This window comes from Danio rerio, chromosome 10, assembly GCF_049306965.1.
Source record: "Danio rerio strain Tuebingen ecotype United States chromosome 10, GRCz12tu, whole genome shotgun sequence".
NCBI classification, from domain to species: domain Eukaryota; kingdom Metazoa; phylum Chordata; class Actinopteri; order Cypriniformes; family Danionidae; genus Danio; species Danio rerio.
In genome coordinates, this window is record NC_133185.1 from 16,682,689 (window position 1) to 16,697,394 (window position 14,706).

General features: G+C 34.4%; 2 protein-coding genes across 6 annotated transcripts in view; one reads left to right on the forward strand and one right to left on the reverse strand.

Annotated features, from left to right (window-relative positions):
* The window catches only part of galt (galactose-1-phosphate uridylyltransferase), a 225,559-nt gene extending 217,219 nt beyond the window's left edge, over positions 1-8,340 (reverse strand). For 4 of the 5 annotated variants that reach the window (XR_012385978.1, XM_073914180.1, XM_073914179.1 and 1 more), the window contains exons 1-2: positions 7,932-8,340; positions 4,190-4,359 (exon numbers count right to left, since the gene is read on the reverse strand). Coding sequence is in view for 4 of the 5 variants with exons in the window: in XM_073914180.1 (XP_073770281.1) it covers positions 4,190-4,359; positions 7,932-7,968 (207 nt within the window). In the remaining variant the exon portion in view is untranslated. The remainder of the gene's footprint in view (positions 1-4,189; positions 4,360-7,931) is intronic. The other variant, NM_001328380.1, reaches the window with a different exon arrangement.
* Positions 8,341-8,433: 93 nt separating this feature from the next.
* Positions 8,434-14,050, forward strand: sigmar1 (sigma non-opioid intracellular receptor 1). The gene is given in 4 exon segments (NM_200977.1): positions 8,434-8,676; positions 10,766-10,966; positions 11,716-11,808; positions 13,434-14,050. Coding segments are annotated over 4 exon segments (669 nt in total). The 5' UTR covers positions 8,434-8,531; the 3' UTR covers positions 13,664-14,050.
* Positions 14,051-14,706: the final 656 nt, after the last annotated feature.

Genomic DNA, 14,706 nt, shown 5'->3' on the forward strand with positions numbered 1-14,706 from the left:
TTGTTCAGCTGCAAGAAATAGAAGCAAATTCTAAAATATACATTTTGGATGTTGGTTAGAACAAAAACTCCTTTTAATATAGAAAATATTCCTTCTACCGCATACCGTTGCTTTTATTAAGAACACGGCTTAAATCAGCCTTACATCAGCCTTTAGACTTGACAGTCAGGTACACTGCTGTTGGTGTTGTCAATCTGGCAACCTGAGCTTGTGTGCGCTTTAAACTGGGAGTGCAATACCTAGATCAGCCACTAGGTGTCAAACTTACATACTGCACCCACATAATTGTTTTATGTTCAATCCACTTAAATTTGCTAAGTTAGATTTATCGATTTGTGTTGGTGCAACATGAATGAACTTTCTGGAACCCTGCATTGCTTAAAGTGTACAGACGGCATAAATGATAAGATCTATACGCCAAATACAGACTAAAATAATCAAATAGGTAACATAGATACCACTTCTAGCCAAACCGTACATCTGAATCAACTAACAACACCTAACAGAGCCAAAGAGTTCATAAAAGCATCTTGTTTAAATGAAAAGCAGCCTGGCAACTTTCTTTGTTTTATTAATCATTAAATAATAATATCCAGAATGAGAGAGCCAGCCAAGAACATTAGTCAGGGTTAAGATAGTGCTAATAAAAACACTGAATATGCATTGATGTGTAACTCACGTTGGAGGGAAGGAAATGGCTGTTTCTTTCTGCTTAGTCAGAAATGACTGTATAATGAATGACTGCAGACGCATCACTTTCCACTAAGAAGATCCACAGTTTCATCTGTGTTCGTAAAAAAAAAAACTCCAGTAATGCTCCAGGATGAGCCAGAGGAGCCCAGAGATTATGACTTCAAGCTCATGAATTTTAAAATCCTATAAATGAAGCGTTTTACAACAATCTGATAACTTGATACTTGATGGGAATAGGGCATGATGTGAATGAGTTGGAAATGGCTCTGCAGTTATACAGCATGAAAATTAAAGGTTATTTCCTGTCCCTGGATGAACTTAACTAGATAAAAGCTTTCATTTCATCTTGAGTTTGGGATCAGAAAGTTTGGGTCTGCTGGCATTTATGCATGTTCATTTGTAAGACATTTTCAGATTTTCACAATATCTAGAAAGATAATAATAAATAATTAATAAAAAATATAATCATTCTTCTTGTTAATTTATAGTCATATATACAGTTGAAACCAGAAGTTTACATACACTGTATGAAAAGGCAGATAGCCGTTTAAAGTCAGATGTTAATGTGACTAAACTTTTTCTTTTTTAGGTAAGTTAGGATTATCAAATTTGTGTGAGTAATGAGGGAAATATTTTGGAGAAATTATTATAACTTTTCGTGAAAGTCAAGCTTACATACAGTAAGATTATTATGCCTCTGAAAAAGCTTAAATGATGTCAAGGTTTTGGAAGTTTTTGATTGGCTAACTGACAACATTTGAGTTAATTGGGGGCACAACAGTAGAATGGTATTTAAGAAAAACCTCAAACACACTGCTTCCTTATGTGACAACATGGGAAAATCAACAAGCCAGAATCAACTAAAAATCTAGATTACAATTTGCTAAATTATACTGGGGAAAAAATAATAATTTTTGGAGACATCTCCGGTGGTCTGATTGAACTAAGATTGAACTATTTGGCCATAGTGATCAGTGATACATTTAGAGGACAACAGGGAAAGCTTACAAGCCTAGGAACACCATCACAACTGTGAAGCATGGGGGCGATAGCATCATGTTGTGGGGCTGTTTTGATGCAGGGGGGACTGGTCCACTTCACAGCATAGATGGCATCATGAAGAAAAACTTTATGTAGAAATACTGAAGCAACATCTCAAGACATCAGACAGAAAATTAAACTTGGCCACAAATGGGTCCTCACAACAGACCATGACCCTAAGCATACTGCCAAATTAGTTAAAATACGCTTTAAGAACAACAGAGTGAATGTTTTGGAGTGGCCATCACAAAGCCCTGACCTCAATCCTATAGAAAACTTGTGGGCAGAGTTAAAAAAAGCTTGTGCAAGCAAGACAGCCAACACATCTGACTCAGTCACACCAGTTCTGTCTGGAGGAATGGGCCATAATTCCTTCAAACTATTGTGAGAAGCTTATGGAAGGATACCCAAAAAAATTGACCAAAGTTATACAGTTTTTAAAGCAAAGCTAAAAAAAAAAAATACCAAGGAAATGTATGTAAACTTTTGACTGTCTAAAAATTATTAAAAATTCTTAAAAAAAAAAAAATTCTCTCATTATTCTGGCATTTAGCAAATGTAAATCATTTAGGTAATCCAAACGGACCCAAAATAGTAAATGATTACTGTAGTATGATTTTAATATGATTTATTAAAAATGGCTATGTTCCTTTTTTTTAAAGTTTATGTACAATTTTGGTTTCGACTGTATGTCAATGTAGTTAATTTAACCTATTTTTACACAATTGTGCATCACAGCAGAAAACATGCAAAAACCTACATTACCTGCGAAGCACACATGCAATTCCACAGCGATCAAAAGCTCCACCCATTCCTATGAAGCACCATAAATGAAGCCGTTTTCCTTGCTCTTCAAATATTTAAAGGTGCCCTAGTATGCATTGATTCAATATGTTAAATTGCTCTCTAACATCTACATAGGACGTGGCTTAGACATTAAATTGTTGTATATTCAATTAAAAACAGTTTATTGCATAGGACGTGGCTTAGACAATAAACGGTTGTATATTCAACTAAAAACAGGATTTACTCCTTGAATCAGAAGTTCAGTTTTGGCCATATTTGGAAAGGAGATGAATATTAATGAGCTGATTAATCCTCTTTTCTGATTCGCCTTAGTTCAGTGCCTGATCTCCCTCTCAAACCAGTGTGACAGCAGTTTGTTATATAATAATAAGTTTAATCTATTGATTTGTACTCATTGACCTGAATTTTCAATTTCTGCTGGAGAGGTTGGTGCAGCATTAATCTATATGTCCAGGCTCTTGATGGTGATGTAATGGTGTGGATGTTTTCTTCCATTTATTTACAAAATTTGGGCCACTTAGTACACTCAGCGTTGTTGAAATCAATTGCCACAGTCAACCTGACTACTGTTATGTATTTCCTTATGCTATCGTTTACCACTGAGGGCTACATCCACCAGGATAATACACCATTTCTTGAACATGGCAGTGAGTTCACTAAACTAAATGGCCTCCGAAAACAACAGCTCTCAATCCAATAGAGTACTTGGAATGGGGTGTAGATAAAGATTCAAATTATGGATCGGCAGCAGACAAATCTGCATCGACTGTGTGTAGTGCTGTTGAATAATTAATTATGATAAACCGCTCATAAGAGTTTGTATTTACAATTTGAATTTGTTTTTTAAATTTTCACCACTAGAGGGCGCGTATTCACAACAAACAAATGTGTAGTTTGATGACGCTGTCACTGAGTATGAAATCAAGAGTATCATCCATTAAATCTTACGGGAAAGAAATAATTTTAGGTTGTGAATGAGCTAAAGTTTTCTATACTTATATAAAGGGAGTATGAAGCCAAGCATGGCTGAAAATCGCTGAAGCAAAGCAAGCATGCTGAAGAAACTACTTTTATTATGTCACTCAACCAATTCCAGTTTTTCCGTTCATGATCCCATGGATCATACTAAATAGATTTTAGGGTTCTTCTGTCATAGTGCTACTCTGTGCAGTCCAATAAAATGCACAAAATATTAAAGCATCCTTTGTGTTTCCCTGATTTCTATAAAACCAAACCGTAAATCGAGGGTGTGTGACATTAGCGTTGTGACAAAATACAAAGTCTGTGAACCTAGATAAAATTGCGTATTTCTCTGGATTTGCACAATCTTTGATACATATGGGGGAATGTAAATACACAAATCAGCTAAATTTATAACACGGTTCTGGTTTTTGAACATTTTAATGAAAAAATCTTGTCCTTTAATCGTTAAACAGCATTAACTTTGTGATACTGTCATGTAAATAAGCCAAAATCTAAAAAAAATATTTCCAGCACTTCAATAAATCATCTAAAGAGCAAAGGCAGTTTTGCTGGCAATGGAGGTCCAACACAGTACTATAAGTGAGTATCTCATAAAGTGGCCATTGAGGGTATACAGTATATGAAAATAATAAAATAACACCATGGCAGTTATCCAGCTGCTTACCTCTCCATTAGCTCTCACACTGCCAGGACACAGAGGGTTGTTTGGATCATGCCGTGGGATGTTGTCCTCTGGCGGTTTCTCCACCTGTCCTTTCCATGGACGCTTCATCCGATGGGCCGAGACCAAAACCCATGAGTCCCGCAGAGGATTGTACCTTAAATGCTGGTGTTCTGAAAGGAAGATCACGATAAAAGAATAATATCATTTAATTATCAATGAGTTTTCCATTGAAAAGCATATTTTACAGTTTAAAGATGTAAACAACTTCAAGTAGTCACAAGTTTTCAATTTGTATAACAAGGTGTGAATTGAAGTAGTATAAAAATAATATAAAAGTAAAGCAAAACTTGGCCAACCAATATGGTAATTTCTTCTGACACTGAATCACAAGCAAACCACCTTTGAACTAGTTATTTTACGTGATTTGACTTTTTTGTAGGGCAGTGCAATAAATCAAAAATCCCATATCGATTTTGGCTTCAAACGATTATGAAAAAGCATTAATCCGATAAACGATTATTGCATCATATGCCGCCCCCCTTCCAGCTGTACACATTTGTTGCTCTTAAAAGCGCGAAAGACCGCGTGTTTATGTGTGTGTGCGGCACGCACACAGTCAGAAGCATGCGGGCGGTCAGCATTCGGTCTCATTCGCACACTGAGACGAGCAGAGAAGCGTAGAAATCTAAAGTCATCTTAACGTGAGCGCTTTAATAGTCAAATAGGTGTAAAAATGCAGTGTTTAGTGATTATTCTTATTAACCCTCATTTGTGTAATAAACAAATGAGTTGAGAATCAAAAGACAAGTGAAAGAGAAACCATTAAAGTGACAGCGCGCAATTCCTGCTGCCGCCTGTTTTCATCATTAATCAAACCAAACGAGAAAATCCCTCACTGCTCTTGACTGAAGAATTTTTGTAGCTAAAGTGTTTTTCTTACAGTGAAGATGCTTAAAGCACAGTTTGTTTCATATTTTTATTCTATTGTATTTATTTCTCTTTCCTTTGCAGGGTGGAAAATGACTGTATATATGCAGTTGAAGTCAGAATTATTAGCCCTCCTGAATATTAGCAACCTTTTTCCTTCCCAATTTCTGTTTAATGGAAAAAAGTTTTTTTTTACTTATTTCTGAACACATAGCTTTGATATCTCATTTGTAATAACTGATTTCTTTTATGTTTGCCATGATGACAGCACAATATTTTACTAGATATTTTTCAAAATAAAAGCATTCATATTAAAGTGCAATTTAAAGGCTTAATTAGAGTAATTAGGCAAGTCATTGTATAACAGTAGTTTCTTCTGCACACAATCAAAATATATTGCTTGAGGGGGCTAATAATATTGACCTTAAAATGGGTTTCAAAATATTTAAAGCTGCTTTTATTCTAGCTAAAATAAAACATAAGCCTGGAAGAAAAAATATTATAGAAAAATACTGTTAAAATTCCTCGCTCTGTTAAACATCATTTGGCAAATATTTATTTAAAAAAAAATTCTCAGGAGCGCTAATAATTTTGACTTTAATTGATAATCGTGATTACAATTATGACCAAAATAATCGTGATCATGATTTTTCCTAAAATCGAGCAGCCCTACTTTTTTGTTACAGCTGTTATCACAGTGACTGGTCTCTATAGCACTACAGTAATACTGTTAATTATTTAATTTTAAAAAATTGAGTAAAACAGTAATATTGTGATATATGATTACAATCGGGGCGATGAGGTGGCACAGTGGGTAGAACGTTCACTTCACAGCAAGAAGGTCGCCTGTTCGAGCCTCGGCTGGGTCAGTTGGCGTTTCTATGTGGAGTTTGCATATTCTCTCCGTGTTCGCATGGATTTCGAGTGCTCAGGTTTCCCCCACAAGTCCAAAGACATGTGGTATAGGTATATTGGGTATGCTAAAATTGACCGTAGTGTATGTGTGTGAGTTAGTATGTATGGATGTTTCCCAGAGAAGGGTTGCAGCTGGAAGGGCATCCGCTGTGTAAAACGTGCTGGATAAGTTGGCGGTTTATTCCGCTGTAGCTCCCCAGATTAATAAAGGGATCAAATGGAAAATTATGAATGAATAATTACAATAATTTAAATAAATGTTTTCTGTTTTAATATGATTTAAATTGTAATTTATTTCTGTGATATAAAGCTGAATGTTCAGTGTCTTTCTAATTGACAGATTTCATCCTTATTTATTGGTGGTTTTCATATATTAATAATGATATTAATAATAAGGATGAAAAACCAAAGGAAATGTTAATTGAATTGTTAAAAGTGAAAATAAGGATCAAGATGTGATGCTTTGCAACTTTGTTAATGTCTAGCACTGAATCACAAACAAACGATTTGCAGACTAGAGCAATTCCATGCAAATGTCAACCTAATGCTTTTATAAGTTTCTTGTATTTTACAGTAGGCTACTTTAAAAATACTCAAAAATGTCTGTCAGTGTTTCTAAATAATTATATCTGATTTACCAAAGCCAAACAAGTGCCAATTTCACGTCACAGGATAACGAAGAGATGTTACATCCATAACAAAGCTTTTTCCTCATAAATGCAAAAATGTAAACTGGTAACAATTTAGCTCACAATTCACAGTATTAAACTATTAACTAACACTACTAGCTTAGTAAACTACTAATTAGTAGTTTATTAATAGTTAGTACAAAGGTACGCCTAGTAGGCTAGTTATGACATAAATTGTGACCTAAACTAAAGTATTAGCCTACCAACATGTTTTAAATTTTAAATGAGGAAAATAAACATGTGTTATGGATGTGACTAAAAAACTGTAGCAAGTTTACAGCATACATCACACTCTGTACTACAGAGTCTGTAGACATTCTGTGAATTAAACTGCACAACCCAAAAAGGTAACACTTTAGTTTAGGTTACATAATTATGTCATTAACTACTGGCTTTATTACAGTCTATTATTAAGATGGTTCATTATTAGTTATAAAGTCTTATTCAGCATCCCTTATCCGACAAAAACCTGAAGCTAACTAGGCTACTATCTTACTAACTATTAATAAACTACTAATTAGTAGTTTACTAAGCTAGTAGTGTTAATTGAATTCAATTATTTGTGACTTAAACTACAGTGTTATCAAATTGCTTACAGTTGAGGGTTTTTTTTTTTAATATTTGATATTTTTATGATCTCATAAGTTTGTTGTTAGTTGTTTTGGAGAATATATACTGATGTTAGCAGCACATACTTTCTGTTTGAATTTGTGTTTTGAGATTTTACTGCAAATGCCACATCCACGATGTAGGAATTGCTCACTTTATTTTAGCTGACTATTTAGGTTTCAAGAAGCTGTCAGCCAAATTAGTAAAAGTAAACAATAATTGCCATACGATTGTAAAACACTGAGCTAACAACACAATTAAACAATATTATTTTGAAATTGGGTGAATACTTTCTGAGTGATGCCTGCCTGAGTGAAACCCAACTGAATCAGTTAAATAAAATAACACGTTCGAACGAATCGGTTCCATCAAATGATTCGGACGATCAGTTAAATCCTGGTAAAAAAAATCACATGATCGGGAATCACGTGACTGCTCTAGTTAGAGTACAGCTATTTTTGTGGATTCAAACGACAGCAGCTGCTTAAAACAATATAAATAATCGCATTACATCTGAAGGTGTGTAAATCACAAGCAGTTCAAAAGTCTGGAAAAAAATACCCAAACTAACGTTAGGTGTCAATATCTAAAACGTTTCTTACCTTTAGGATCAAACGTGGGTTTATTGTTCATGTCCATTTTGCTGCGTACTGGTACAATAAAATTATTCCTGCTTGTCCTTAATCTACTTGTTCACTCGTTATGAAACATTAAACAGGAATTCGTTGATTGTTTCTTTTTAGAGTTTCAAGTTTTCATTTGCTCTCCCTCACTAAGTATCCTGAGGTAAACAACGCTGCGCAAGAAAAACGCAGTATGCGTCGCTAACAAAGATGATAATCCGAACACTATTTCAACAGATTAAAGATGTTCCCAATATATTAATAATAGTGGAAACATAATATACATAAATGTATACGATGTGTTTCACTGTATCGACAAAGACTGCAAGAAAACTGCGTATTTCAATGGCATTTTTGATGATTACGACAACCATCGTACTTCCTGATTGAGCAATGCTCAGTTTTATTGGATATCAACTAGTCAGTTGTGTCATCTGATTGGTCACCCCCGATTTTACGTCACCTCACGTCAGCGTCCGTCAGCTTTAATGTTTGCCATGCTGTGTGTCTGAATGAAGTCTGTTTAATGTGTTTTCTAATCTTTTGTAACTGTGGACCGTCATTTGTGGGCAACTTGCGATGTCTTTAATAAGAACTATTCTGAAATTGGTGGTAGTTGTTGGTTTTCTGTCGCTGACCGTTCAGTTTATAAGACATTGGATGGCAAATAAACAATATGTCTTTACGAAAGAAGAGGTTGCCAAGTTAGCCAAACAGTATGCGGGTGAGTAAAACAATAATGTTCTCCTCTTAAGTTACATTTGTTGCTAGGACATTGCAGGAATTGGTTTCTATAGCAGTAGTTGTAATATGCTTAACATTTTGAATGCTGCTACACAGAAAAACATACAGTAAAGACATAATTATTATGATAAAGTATCACCATTTAAAACACCGTTGTCTGTTTGAATATATTGTAAACTGTCATTTATTCCTCTTATCAAAGCTGCATTTTTAAGTCATTACTCCAGTCTGCAGTGTCACATGATTCTTCAGAAATTATTTTAATATGGTGATTTAATGGTCTATCAGTGTTCACAAGGGTTCTTATTATTACCAGTGCGGAATGTAGTTCTTGTGATCTTTGTAGGAAAACTTTATTTTCTAGGATTCTGGTGGGTGAAAAGTTTCTATTTAGCAAATTTTAGAAAGACAGATAGATACCAATACAAATATTATTTTCACAATCAAATATTTAAAAAAAAAAAAAAAAAAAAAAAAAAAAATATATATATATATATATATATATATATATATATATATATATATATATATATATATATATATATATATTGAAATGTAGAGTTTAAATTAAAGTATTCAAAGTTATTAAAGTAAAAAAGTAAAACGTGGAACTATTAAGTTATTATAAATAAATGATTTATAATTATATTAAATATGTATACATACCAGAATCGTACACAACATAATACCAAAGTATGACCCCTTAATTGATTACTTTTTATTTCATTTTACTTATTACTGATACAAAAATAATACAGTTCTTATTTATTTTATTTGCTTACCAGTTGTTTTTCCCCATCTTCGTAAAAAATATTAATAAATAAAATGGCATATAGTTTACATTACTAGTCAAATATTTTGTATCAGTAAGATTGTTTTAGTATTTTAAAATAAGTTTATTCTGCTTACAAAGGCTGCACTTAAACTAATGAAAACAGAAATAAATTGTGAAGTGTTATCCCAGTATAACTAACAGTGTTCCTAATGAAAGTTTAAACGTGTATTTATTCACGTAATTTAAAGTTGATTTGTCTTTATTATTACTTCATTATTACTCTTTGAGTTGGTGTTCTGTTGTGCTAAAAAAATTTTTTTTACAGTTAACAGTGTAATTAATAATAGAATAAACTATTGTATTTATTTATTTATACTATCTAGAGATGCTCCGATTGGCCAGAAATCGGTATCAGCCAATAATCACATTTAATGACTCGCTCTGTACTCGCAGATCTGGCCGATCTCATTAACCAATCACAAGCGTTTGTGTTACTTTGAGATAAACAAAATATTTGAATAACCTTGCTTGTATTTACACCTTTTTACATATAAGAACTGAAAGAACTTCTGTGTTTTTGAAAGAACTTCATATTTTGACAATATTGTAAGTTCACTAAAACCTGGCTGGAAATATTCCATAAATAAAACATGTAACATGAATATTTAATAATACATCTTCTTGTAATATACTTATTGCAACAAAAAGTAGTTTAAAGTCCTGTTTCCTTTAGTTAAGAAGTAATGGATTTATAGGTGTGCATTTTAACTACTTGTGCATCAAATATGCACTGCAAATTTTTTCTTCATTGAGACATGTTGAATCTTTCTTTCATCATTTGCAGTGTTTGGTTATTTCTATTTTTATTTGTTTTATCTATTTTCTGTAAAGCTGCTTCTGACCATGACACTCCACTCCTAAATGGCTATAAGAGAAATGTTTAAGAGATAATATGCAGCATCTTTAATTTATTCTCTTAGGTTAGGAGAGATCTTCACTTAAGTATCATACTTAGAGGAAAAAAGTATTTTATGCTTAAAGCATCCGAAATGGTACAATATATCGGCCGATCACCGTGACAAGGAATGGGTACCTGGTATTGGTTGCAAAAATCCTGAACGGAGCATCCCGAATCTGATTTAATTTATTTGTATGAACTCAAAAATTATCATTTTGTTTATTTTATTCATAATCATTCAAAATGTCAAAAGTTTAAAAAGTAGGTAATCTTGATATATCATGTGCTGTGCACTATAGAAGCTGGTGTCTGAATGCTCTAAATTTGTGTTTATAGGTCAGGATCATGAGCAGGCCTTCTCTAAGGTGGTTGTGGAGCTGCGCAGGAGGTACCCAGGTCACATCCTTCCTGACGAGGACCTGCAGTGGGTGTTTGTAAATGCGGGTGGCTGGATGGGCTCCATGTGTCTCCTGCACGCCTCGCTCACTGAGTATGTGCTGCTGTTCGGGACAGCGGTGGACACCGGTGGACATTCAGGTCATAATAGTTTCATAATCTGCATACTGTATTTCCATTTTGAATTAGTTTGGGTATCTGTATAACTACACGTATACTTATTCAAACTATTAATTTGTGTTGTTGTGATTCACATATATTTTTTTATTTGTTTTACTATATAGTTTACTATTGTTTAGCTTTTTTTTAATATTTTAGATTTGAAACTATATTGTATTCAAACAGCAACTTCTCTTTAATAAGTGCAGTGAAGAAATGTCAAGGTTTTAAATAATAATAATAATAATTAAAAAAGGGAATAAAGTCATACAATATAATACCTAAAACAGGCCTAATTGTCTATATTGTGAAGTTGTTATTGTAATTTTAGCATTAAAACTAAAATCAAGTATTTGGTGAAATAAAATTAAAAAATTAAAATATAAGCTGAGAAATTCAAATTAGAAATAAATGTTGAAATGTTGCCTAAGCATTTAACTGAAATAAAATAAACTGATGTTGAAGAACTGGGATACAAATAAATGTCAATATTTAAAAAAACCTGACATAAACCTAAAATATAATATACAGAAGAACATGCTTTTTTTTCTAATTAATAAATAAATTATATTTACACTATATTCTACACAATTATTAATAACACTACATAAGTATTATTTATTATTTAACCTTGTGTATTTATTGGTCAATTGGTTTAAATCCACACAGAAACCATTTCTTTGCAACTGATTTTTTTCATAATTCTCTTTGCATATGTGTATTTTCTGCAGGTCGTTACTGGGCAGAAATATCAGACACTATAATTTCCGGCACGTTCAGGCAATGGAAAGAGGGGACGACTAAAAGCGAGACTTACTATCCAGGTAGAACATCAAACATCATCAATACACACCACAAACTAATGCTGCACCACAGTTCACATACTATTTTATTAGACTAATTCAATTAAATTCATCTTTATTTGTATAGCTCTTTTACTATGTAGACTGTGTCAAAGCAGCTTCACATAGAACATTATGTTCATTAGAAACTACAAACATGGTAGATGTGTACTATTCGCATTCTAGATAGTATTTGGGAAAATATATAAATGTTTCCCAAACATAGCATGTTCAAATATGCTTTCCAAAGTTACCCACATGGTCAGCTGTTTCAACTAGAACAAACTAGAACAAATGCACAGTCTAATAGTGGAAACTGCTGCAGACTTTTATTTCAGTGTGATGATGTTATCTCACATTATTTAAAAAATGGGCATAATATAGGTCCCCTTTAAAGTGCACTTATTATTTATAGATTTTTGAGTGTTGTACTTTTCCTAAGTCCTCCCATGTTCAAAGATTAGTCTGAGGCATCAAATAAATTACATCTTTTATTATTTCAAGTGAATAAAATTTTTCAAGGCTCAGGGCAATGGAACACCATTCACAATATCGCTCCCTAATGATTTGTTTGGTGCTGTCTATTTTTGTGTATGTGTGTGATACATACATAATGTACCATTCCAATGCATACCAATCGATGGCATGATAACGCCCCATTCACACGGGGCTTCAGCGTCAACGCTTGACTGAAGACGTGTCTGAAGTTGGGGCTAAATCGATCATCATAGAAACGTCAGCCAATGAAATTCAGTCAGCAATAGGCCACTGTCTGAGCTGGTGTATTTGCATACAGCGATCTGATTGGCTGACGCTTCCTTTGGTGCTTGAAAAGTTAAGCTAGTCCCAACTTCTGCAGCGAGCAACGCTTCTGAAGCGGTGCCGACGGATCCACAATGCAGTTCGGCAACGCCTGACATCCCCCATTCAAAGTGAATGGGAAGCGTTGACGCTGATGCCCCATGTGAATGTAGCGTAATCGTTACCGAACCGTAAAACCAGTATAGGTTCACACCTCTAGATAGAAAGTTCTCAGAATTTAACTTATCCTTCTATCATGCATCCTATTTATCAGTCACATGACACCACAGCTGTTATGAAGCAAGGTTCTTTGAGGTTAAGCACTTAAGGTGAAATGACGATAAACACATCAGAATAAGTTCATGTAATTAATTAAAATCAGAATTAAACTTAATATAAAGATTAGGCTATTTAATAAGTTAAAATCATCAAAATACCTTCAGTGTGAATGCACTACTTACTCTATTTCTACTACGAAATGATGTAAAATAGTGTATAAGTATGCGATTTGGGATGCACCTATTATAAATTTTGATTTCATGCAGACTTGAAATGGGTAACGATTTATCTGACGTGACTTGAATGCACCATCAAAACAATCAAACTTTGAGGTAGTTTGTCTCATAGCTTGTCTACTCTTCTGTTACACACTCAAACGTATGTACTTGGCTCACAAAAAGAGCACGGTGAGTTCAGGTCAGTTGGGACACTTTTCACCAACTGACCTGAATTCTTTCTACTCATTTCTGTGACGCAGTTTAAGATGTCTTTTCTCAGATCTGAGATTTAATGACTCACTCCTGCAGGAGACACTATCGTTCACTCTGCGGGTGAAGCCACATCAGTGCAGTGGAGCTCGGGCACGTGGATGGTGGAGTACGGTCGAGGCTTCATTCCCTCCACCCTGGGATTCGCTCTGGCCGACACCATCTTTAGCACACAGGACTTCCTGACGCTGTTTTATACAGCACGTGTTTACGTTAAAGGCATGATTCTGGAAGCAAGCACTTTCCTGACTGAGAGCGGCGTCCTTTGAAAACACTAAACTCCACGTCACGTCCGGTCAGTATTCGGTTAAGTTGACCTCAGAGGTTTGGAGAACCAGCTGATGTAATTACTTTTCCAATTCTGAAAGTTTTATTGTCCTGTCGTAAAGGGTTTTTTCTTAAGCATATTGAAAATGTGTTTAATGTCGGTGTTTGAACATGGCAGGATGTTTTAGCAGCTCAATACTGTCCTGAAATAATTCTAACGAGGTATGGGGGGAAAAACAAAAGCTAGTTTTGTGTATTTCGAGATCACAATCTTTGCACCTTTAATATAATGTGAATATTAATTGTTGCTTTATTTTTCATAAAGATACATGTACTGTTTAAAACTGATGTCTGTATGTTCAGCTTGAATAAAACCATCAATTACTGTTCTCCAATTAGTCTTTAATTCATTTATGAATTAGTTTTTGTTTCATTTTATTCATGCATGCAAATTAATTTGTGCTGTTTTATTTTGCATCTGTCAAAAATGAAAATTTATAAAAATTGCACTAAAACAGGATGGTACAGTGGGTAGCACAGTCGCCTCACAGCAAGAAGGTCGCTGGTTCGAGCCTAGCTGGGTAGTTTGCATTTCTGTCTGGAGTTTGCATGTTCTCCGTGTGCTTCGGTTTCCCCCACAAGCCCAAAGACATGTGCTACGAGTAAACATGGGTGAGCTAATTTTTTTGTAGTGTATGAGTATGAGAGTGCATGGGTGTTTCCCAGTAATAGGTTGCAGCTGGAACGGCATTTGCATGCGTAAAACATATGCTGGATAAGTTGGTGGTTCGTTTTCCTGTGGTGACCCCTGATAAATAAAGGGACAGTGTTGGGCAGTAGCGTTGCTACTTTCTAAATCAAATAGCTTTTCAGTAGCGAAGCTATTTTATTAGTCAAGTAGCGTCCACACAAGCTACATTTACCGGTCGTGGATCCATAAGTTATGGCACCGACATTCTCTGAGCTGTGAGGCCGGTGTCTCTGTCTGGCCAATGGAAGTAAATCCATATGATAGGGAAAAGGATGATTTCTTCTTTCTGTTTTA